The 10278-nt window shown below is 36.6% G+C and overlaps 1 protein-coding gene across 1 annotated transcript in view; it reads right to left on the bottom strand.

The window, feature by feature from the left end:
* The window catches only part of LOC148949748 (uncharacterized), a 107451-nt gene extending 105646 nt beyond the window's left edge, over nucleotides 1-1805 (bottom strand). Inside the window, exon 1 of the mRNA XM_089092776.1 lies at nucleotides 1727-1805. Coding sequence (XP_088948902.1) covers nucleotides 1727-1805 — 79 coding nt within the window. The remainder of the gene's footprint in view (nucleotides 1-1726) is intronic.
* Nucleotides 1806-10278: the final 8473 nt, after the last annotated feature.

The following is a 10278-nucleotide window of genomic DNA, read 5'->3' on the forward strand; positions in this document are numbered from 1 at the left end:
TAAGATACTTTGAGAGCTATAAATGAAAATGCAACGTTTCTTTGAGCCAAAACTATGAATATTTACCCCACCTCGGCAATATTCGGCTGGCCAACCCCCAAGAAAGCAATTCTAGAGGGGAGGGAAGTTTTTGTAAATACAAAATTTATTACCATATGATGCATATTGTCATTACTAAGAGATTTTCAGACATTTCTTGTTAGAAATCATGCATTCAATCCATTGATTTGATGTTTTCGCAAGCCACCCCTATCACGAATCTTCCCAAAACACCTCAAACCCCCACGCCATTACACACCTTCCCCCTTGCCATCCCCATGGCATGTGCCATCACCCCTTGGGTATTTCCAATGTTTTTCCTCCCCCAAAAAAGCGCATAAATATACTATTGAACATTGTTTTTTATTTGAACAGCGATGCTTAGCATTTCCTTGTTAGAACGTGATAGTCCAAGGCCATTCACGCCCCTTAGAATTTAAAACATTTTTTGAACGATCTTTCTCCTTATTTCAAATAATTCTATAGAAATTGGCTGCATAGTGGCACCCTGAGACACTTGTTATCATCATTTGAGCGTTTTTCTAACGCTTTAATACCCCAACAAATATATATTTTTTTTTTTATTGATATTATTTTCCGACAATTCTCAACCTGTGCCCCACTATTACTGATACTCTGGCACCCTTTACAACCCCCTCATCATTCCCTAGAAATTTTCCTGATGTTTTCTTGTTAAAAATCAAGCATTCAATCCGTTGCTTCATGTTTTCGCAGGCCAACCCTATCATAATGCCTCCCAAAACACTTCACACCACCACGGCATTATGCACCTGGGTGTGTGACACCCATGTGGCATCCGTCATCATCTCTAGAGAATTTTCAACCCTTTCCCCACAAAAATAAGCTTATAAATCTGAAATCAAATTCTCCTTTTATTTGACAAGCGGGACTTGGAATTACATTGTTAGAATATGATAGTCCAATATAATTAATATCACTTGGAATTTAAAACATTTCTAGAACGTGCCTCCTCCTAATTTTCAATGGTTTTACAAAAATCGGCTGCATGGTGGCACCCTGCGATACCCGTCATTATCATTTAAGCGTTTTCTAACGCTTGAATACCCCAATGTATATATATGCTTTTATTACTATTATTTTCTAGCAATTCCCAGCCTTTGCCCGAGTGTTAATATCCTAGTGGCACCCCCTACCACCCTCTCATCACTGCCAATACATTTTTCTGATATTTTCTTGTTAAAAATTATGCATTCAATCAACTGGTTCATGATTGCACAACAAAAACCTCCGTGATACACCATGTCGATTGACACAAGCGTATCATTACGCAGCTGTCCCTTGCCAACCAATGGGCATCCCCCATCACCCCTAGGACATTTTCGATTTTTCCTACCAAAAATAAGCTTATAAATCTAAAATTGAACACTGTTTTTATTTGAACAGCGGGACTTAGTATTTTATTCCTAGAATGTGATAGTTCAAGGTAATTTACACCACTTAAGAATTTAAAACCTTTCTTGAACGATCCTTTTCTATATTTTCAACGGTTTTTGAAAAATTGGCTGCATGGTGGCACCCTGCGACACCCGTCATCATCGTGCGTTTTTCTAGCGCTTAAATACCCCAATGGATATATTTTTTTTATTTTTTATTGCTATTAATTTCCAATAATTTTTCAACCTGTGCCACACTATTACTAACCCACTGGCACCCTCTGACGCCACCTCATCATTCTTGTTACAATCATTTCTTGTTAAAATTATGCATTCAATGCATTGCTTCATGTTTTCGCAAGCCAACCCTATCATGATACCTCTCAAGACACCTCACACCACCCCGTGATGCACAATGTCGATTCACACCACCGTCCTATATTATTACAGGTCCTCTAGCACCCTCTACAACCTATTCAGCATTCCTAAGACATTTTCCAGATATTTCCTTGCTAAGAGTCAGGCATAAAATCTGTTGATTCATGTTTTGGCAACACGACCCTCCTTGATGCATCGTGTCAATTGAAACCTCTGTGCCACACTATTACTGGCCCTCTAGCACTCTCTAACACAATTTCAGTATTCCTAAGACATTTTCCAGATATTTTCTTGTTAAAAATCACATATTAAATCCATTGATTCATGTTTTTACAACACAATCCTCCATGATACACCATATTGATTCACACCACCGTGCCACACTATTACTGGCCCACTGACACCCTCTACCACCACTTCATAATTCCTAAGACATTTTCGAGATATTTTCTTGTTAAAAATCATGCATTAAATCCATTGATTCATGTTTTCACACCCAACCCTTCGTGATACACCAAGTCAATCCACACCAAGGTACCACATTATTACTAGCCCACTGGCACCATCTACCACCACCTAATTATTTCTAAGACATTTTCCAGTTATTTTCTTGTTAAAAATTATGCATTAAAACAATTGATTCATGTTTTAGCCACCCAACCCTCCGTGATACACCATGTCAATTCAAACAACCGTGCCAAACTTTTACTGAACCACTGGCACCCAGGATATTTTTGTATTGTTGTTCGTGGTTTATCTTGTCTGTATTGCCTTTGTTGGTGTTTCAAAGTGTATTTGGAAGTTCTTAGTTTGAAACATGCGACTTAGGATGTTTTTTTAGTGTAGTATCGTGGTTTATCTTGTCTGTGTTACCTTAGTTAGTGTTTCAAAGTGTATTTTTGAAGCGCATCGTTTGAAATGTATGACTTAGGAGTTTTTTTTGTACTGTTGTGGTGTGGTTTATCTTGTCTGTGTTACCTTTGTTGGTTTTTCAAAGTGTATTTTGGAAGAATTTCGTTTGAAAATATGACTTAAGATATTTTTTTAGGATTTTCCTGTGGTTAATCTTGTCTGCGTTAGCTTTGTTTATGTTCCAGAGTGTATTTTGGAAGTTTTTCGTTTAAAAAGTCTGAGTTAGGATATTTTTTGTTGTGTTTTGTCGGGATTTATCTTATCTGTGTTACCTTTTTCGTTTGAAAAGTATGACTTGGCATGTTTATGTAGTATAGTGTCGTGGTTTATCTTGACAGTATTACCTTTGTTGCTCCTTCAAAGTGTATTTTGGAAGATTTTCGTTTCAAACGTAGGATGTTTTTGTAGTGTTGTGTCTTGGTTTATCTATTCTGTGTTACCTTTGTTAGTGCTTCAAAGTGAATTTTGGAAGTTTTTTGCTCGAAAAGTATGACTTAGGATGTTTCTGCAGTGCTATGTCGCGGTTTATCTGTCTGTGCTACCTTTGTTAGTGTTTCATACTGTATTTTGGATGTTTTTCGTTTGAAACATGTGACTTGGGATGTTTTTATAGTCTTGTGTAATGGCATATCCTTTCTGTGTTATCTTTGTCGGTGTTTCAAGACGTAGTTTGGAAGTTTTCGGTTTTAAACGTATGAAGTAGCATGTTGTGTTATGTTGTGTAGTGTTGTGTCATGGCCTATCTTGTCTGTGTTATCTTTGCTAGTGTTTCAAGTGTATTTTGAAAGTCTTTCATTTAAAACTCATGACTTAGGATGTTTTTTTTGTAGTTCTGTGCCGTGGTTTATCTTGTCTGTGCTACCTTTGCTAGTATTTCTAAGTGTATTTTGGAAGTTTTTCATTTGAAACATATGACTTAGGATCTTTTGTAGTGTTGTGTTGTGGTTTATCTTGTCCGTGTTACCTTTGTTGGTGTTTTAAAGTGTATTTTGGAAGTTTTTCGTTTGATACGTAAGACTTAGGATGCTTTTGTAATATTGTGTCATAGTTTATCTTGTCCGTGTTCCCTAAATGATGTTTGAAAGCGTATTTTGGATATTCCTCGTTTGAAATATATGACTTAAGATGTTTTTGTAGTGCTGTTTCCTGCTTTATCTTGTTTTTGTTACATTTGTTGATGTTTCACAGTGTATCTTGGAAGTTTTTCGTTTGAAACGCATGACTTTGAAAATTTATTATAGTGTTGTTTGGTGGTTAATCTTCTCTGTGTCACCTTCGTTGGCGTTTCAAAGTGTATTTTGGAAGTTTTTTGTCTGAAATGTATAACTTAGGATATTTTTGTAGTGTTGTTTCGTGGTTTATCTCGTTTGTTTTACCTTTTTTGATATTTCAAAGTATATTTTGGTAGCTTTTCGTTTGAAACGTATGACTAAGGTTGTTTTTTCTAGTGCTCTGTCGTGGTTTATTTTGTCAGTTTTACCTTTTTTAGTGTTCCAAAGTGTATTCTGGAAGTTTTTTATTTGAGCGTCTGACTTAAAATTTTCTTTTGTAGTGTTGTGTCATTGTTTATCATGCCTCTGTTACCTTTTTGGTGTTTTAAAGTGTATTTTGGAAGTTTTCCATTGAAACACCTCGTTTAGGATGTTTTTTATAATATTGGATCGTGGTTTATCTTGTATAAGTTACCTTTGTTGATGTTTCAAAGTGTATTTTGGAAGTTTTGTGTTTGAAATGTATGGCTTAGGATGTTTTATAATGTTGTGTCATGGTTTATTTCGTCAGTTATACCGTGGTTAGTGTTCCAAAGTGTATTCTGGAAGTTTTTCGTTTGAGACGCATGACTTAGCATTTTTTTGGAGTGTTGTATCATGGTTTTTCATGCCTCTGTTTCCTTTTTTGGTTTTTTAAAGTGCATTTTGGAAGCTTTTCGTTTGATACGTATGACTTAGGATGTTTTTTTAGTGTTGTGTCGTGGTGATTTTTTCCCTTGTAACTTATTTTGTTCATGCAACTTGTTGCGTGCCGATTTTTTGTTCGTGAAAAATAATTTTATCATGATATGCTAGTAGGTTAGGTTAACCTAACCCACACAGGCCAGGTTAAGTTAGGTTAGATGACGCATCATTTAACCTAAGTTAGCCTATTCTAGCCTCTGTAGGCTAGGATAGGTCAACCTAACCTACTAGCATGTCATGATAAATTAAGTTTCACGAACAAAAAATCAGCAAGGAACAATGTCCATGAACAACATCAGCTGCATGAGGAGAAAAAATACCGCGACACAACAATACAAAAACATCCTAAGTCATACGTATCAAACTAAAAATTTCCAAAATACACTTTAAACACCAACAAAAGTAACACAGGCAAGATAAACCACGAGACACACTACAAAAAAAATCCCAAGTCATACGTTTCAAATGAAAACCTTCTAAAATACACTTTGAAACTGCAACAAAGGTAAGACAGACAAAATAAACCACAACACAACACTACAAAAACATCTTAAGTCATATGTTTCAAATGAAAAACTTCCAAAAATACACTTAGAAACCCTTATTAGGTAACATAAACAAGATAAACCATGACACAACATTACAAAAACATCTTAAGTCATACGTTTCAAACGAGAAAATTCCAAAATACACTTTGAAACAGCAAGAATGATAAAACTGACAAGAAAAACCATGACGCAACACTACAAAAAAACATTCTAAGTCATACGTTTCAAAAAAGGATTTTCCAAAATATGCTCTGATACATCATGAAAGGTAATACAGATAAGATAAACCACGACGAAACACTAAGAAAACCTCCTAGGTCTTACGTTGCAAAAGAGAAACTTCTGAAATACACCTTGGAACATCAAGAAAGGTAACACTGACAAGATAAATCACAAAATAACACTACAAAAACATCCTAAGTCATACGTTTCAAACGAAAAACTTCCAAAATACAATTTGAAACACTAGCAAAGGGTAAAAAAGACAAGATAAACCACGAAACATCACTATAAAAACATCCTAAGTCATACATTTCAAACGACAAAAATTATAAAATACTCTTTGAACACTAACAAAGGTAACACATACAAGATATACCACGACACAATACTAGAAAAATATCCTAAGTCGTACGTTTCAGAAGAAAACCTTCAAAAATACACTTTGAAACAACAAGAAAGGTAACACAGGCAAGATAAACAACGAAAGAACACTACAGAAACATCGTAAATCATACATTTCAAACGAAGAACTTCCAAAATACACTTTGAAACACCAACAAAGGTAATTCAGTCAAGATATACCACGAGACAACACTAGAAAATACCTTAAGTGATAAGTTTCAAACGAAAAAGTTCCAAATTACACTTTGAAACACGAACAAAGGTAACGCAGAAAAGATAAACCTCGACACTACACGACAAAAATTTCCCAAGTCATACGTTTCAAACAAAAAACTTACAATACACTTTGAAAAATCAACAAAGGCAATACAGACAAGATAAACCACGAGACAACAATCTCCAATATCCTGGGTGACAGTGGGTGAGTAATATTGTGACACGGTGGTGTGAATAGACATGGTGTATCATGGAGGGTTGGGTTGCTATAACACAAATCAGTGGATTTAATACATGATTTTTAACAAGAAAATATCTACAAAATGTCTTAGGAATGATGAGGTGGTGGTAAAGGATGACAGTGGGCCAGTAATAGCGTGGCACGGGGGTGTGAATCGATATGGTGTATCAAGGAGGGTCAATTTGTGAAAACATTAAACAATAGAGTTAAAGCGTGATTTTTAGGAAGAAAATATCTGGAAAATGTCTTAGGAATCATGAGGTGGTGGTGGAGAGTGCCAGTGGGCCAGTAATAGGGTTGCACGGTGGTGTGAATTGATATGGTGTATCATGAGGGTTGGGTTGTGAAAACATGAATCAATGGATTTAATACGTGATTTTTAACAAGGAACTATCTGAAAAATGTCTTAGGAATCCTGAATAGTTGGTAAAGGATGCCAGAGGCCCATTAATAGTGTGGGACGGTGGTGAGAATTGACATGGTATACAACGCTGTTGCGTGAGGTGTTTTGGGAGGCATCATAAAAGGTTTGGTTTTCGAAAACACGAAGCAATAGATTGTATGTACGATTTTAATTGGAAATATCTGAAAATGTGTTGGAAATGATGAGGTGGTGGCAGAGGGTGCCAGTGGGTCAGTAAAATTGTGCCACAGGCTATGAATTGCTGCGTAATGGCACGGTGGTGTAAATCGACAAGGTGTATCACGGAGGTTTGGGTTGCGAAAACATGAACCAATGGATTGAATGCATGATTTTTAACAAGAACATATCAGGAAATCGTCTTGGGAATGATGAGGGGGTAGTAGAGGGGCCACTGGGTCAATAATAGTGTGGCACTGGTTGATAATTGCCGGAAAAAAATAGCAGTAAAGATAAAAATATGTCCATTGGGGTATTCAAGCGTTAGAAAACGCTTATATGATGATGACGGGTTTGCAGGGTGTCACCATGCAGCCAATTCTCATAAGAACCATTCTAAATAAAGAAAAGGTTCGTTCAATAAATGTTTTAAATTCTAAGTGGCGTGAATTACCTTGGAATATCCCATTCTAACAATTAAATGCTAAGTCTCGCTGTTCAAACATAACAAGTGTTCAATTTTAGATTAAAACTCGTAAAACTCAAGCGTGCTCCTCCTAAGTTACAAGCGAGACTCTTCCGCTTAACTAATGGTCTCTATCACGGCCTATTACGCAACAGCCACGAATGCGCCGTCATTAAGTTGTTCCTAATAAATCTACCAATTCACGTAAGATTACGTCATTCTCAATAAATCTATCAAATTACGCTAGGTTGCGTCACCCTTAACACCAATTAGGTAAAAACCGAAAGTAAACATTCCTGTGACGTAACACCTACTCTCATGACCGGTTGTATTGCAGGGGTTAAAAGTGGTGGAATCCAGGGGTACTGACCGGTGGAATCAGATCTCTCATATAAATCCAGGGCTGCTTTTAAAACCTGCGTATGTGTGCGTTTAAAACAGAGGTACGTTTAAAACAAGGGTGCGGTTAAAATCTTCCTAATTATGCGTTTAAAACAGGGATGCGTTTAAAACCTTCCTACCTGTGCTTTTAAAACAGGGGTGAGTTTTACCGAATACATGTGTCTTCCCGGAATCCTGGGTATCGGTCTTCCCGAAGCTGGAACCATCCGCCCCCCCCCCCCCACTACTGATGTTTTGGCATTAAGATGCACCTTTTTAGACCTCTCTACCTAATTAGCCAAAATATTTTTAAGGTCTAAACAAATTCTACTGTTCTAGGCAAATTCTCTGCTGTTCTACAATTCCTATAATTTGCGTATAAGGACTTCGAACCTCTTCAATTGGGTTCTATGATTGTTTTGTAGTTAGGGAGAGGGGCAGATGCCTCAAAGGGTGCATTTTAATACGAAAACATCCTAAATCTTATTGAGCCTTCAGATAAATTAAATAATAAGAAAAACAAGTTTTTTCAAGTGAAAGTAGTGAACAAAATTAAAACTTAAAGCGAACAGAGATTATTACGTATATCGAGGGGTCGTCCCCTCCTCAACACCTTACTCTTTAAGCCAAAGTTTTTAGTACTTTTAAAAATGCTTCCGATTGATACAATTAAACAACTCTTATTTCTCAGAAGTCGTTAATGAAGAATTGGGATAGAGTTAAAACTTTAGCGTGAAGAGCGAGGTTTTGAGGAGGAGGCAATCCCCTTCATATACGTAATAGTTTCTACTCGTTTTAACTTTTAATGTTGTTTCTTACTTTTAGTTGAAAATCTTGTTTTTTTAATTTTAATTTCTGATCATTTTTTACAAAATGCCAGGAAATCTGGCCCCACCTCCACAGAGAAATACCCTTCCCCACAGAAATATCCTGTAGACTATTCAATCCCTGTAAAAATGTACCCCGAGAAATTACCCTTAACAACTTCATGCGTAAAATTGAGACGAAAAAGAGAAAGCAAGACACAAAAAGAATTTTGTGTAGGAATTCTGGCAAATTCTCCCTGTAAAATTCCCCCTAACAAGTTCAACCCCTGGAAAGATACCTCTGCACAGAAAATTTCCCCGTGGAAAAACCCACGGAAGAAAATTCAGCCCCACCCCCACTCGAAAATGTATGTATACTTCCCAATAACAAATACTATGCGTTAACAATGGGTAAATTTAATAACTTAAATTCCTTTCCCCTGGGGATATGGGGGGCGTCATGTTATATCTAAAGACGTTGTTATTGGGACTTTTAACTGTGATGAACAAAATGGCCATCTCAAAATTTCGATCGGACAAAGATGGAAAAAAAGGGGGCGGAGGAGGGGACATAGTTACCCTCGAATCCTTTTGGTCACTTAAAATTCCCCCTGACAAGTTCAACCCCTGGAAAGATACATCTGCATAGAAAAATCCCCTGTGGAAAAACCCCAAGAAGAAAATTCACCCCTCCCCCACCCGAAAATTTATGTATACTTCCCAATAACAAATACTATGCGTAAGCAATGGGCAAATTTTATAACTTGAGTACCTTTCCCCTGGGGATGTGGGGGGCGTTATGTTATCTCCAAAGACATAGTTATTGTGCCTTTCACCTATGATGAACAAAATGGCTATTTCAAAATTTTCATCGCACCGTGGTGGGAAAAAAGGGGGCGGAGGAGAGGGCCCAGTTGCCCTCCAATCCTTTTGCTCACTTAAAAAGGACACTAAAGTTTTTAATTTCCGTTCGAAAGAACTCTCTCTAGGACAACTGGGTCCATGCGACCACCCCTGGGAAAAAACAAACAAGGAAAAAAAAACAAAAAAACAAGCATCCGTGATCTTTCTTCCGGCAAAAAATAAAAAAATTCACATTTTTGCAGATATGCGGTTGGAAACTCTGATATAATGTTCTTTTATATGCTGAATCTAACGGTGTGATTTTCATTAAGATTCCTTGACTTTTAGGGGTTGTTTGCCCACTTTTATTTTTAAATCAAGCAAATTTTCTCAGGCTCGTAGCCTTTGATGTGTAACACTAAACTTAATGAAGCTTATATATTTGGAATCAGCATAATAAGCTAATCCTTTTTGATATATTTATCGATATCAAAACAACGTTTTCTACATTTTCTGTTATTATTGAGCTACGTCACTCTTTACTTACATTTTGTTACCACGAACTGTTTGAAAATACAAAATTAGTTATAAGGGAGAGGCGAGGGGTAAAGTGGAGGTATAAATTGATATACAACCAACAGGGCCGTATCTAGGACTTTTTTGGGGGGTATTTTTTCGATGGGGGGGGGTACAAAAAACTTCAAAACGTTCAAATTAGGATAAGTCATTTATTAGATCAGTGAAAACAGATACAAAAGTTTGGATAATCTGGATACGGTAGAACCGTAAACTATTTGTGAGCCGGAAATAATTATTTAGTTCTGTATGAATATATTAGTTTTAGTTTTAATGCTTTAGTATTTCTGCTGATGAC

This window comes from Artemia sp. Qi Xiang Cuo, chromosome 8 (assembly GCF_049724085.1).
Source record: "Artemia sp. Qi Xiang Cuo chromosome 8, ASM4972408v1, whole genome shotgun sequence".
Lineage (NCBI taxonomy): Eukaryota > Metazoa > Arthropoda > Branchiopoda > Anostraca > Artemiidae > Artemia > Artemia sp. Qi Xiang Cuo.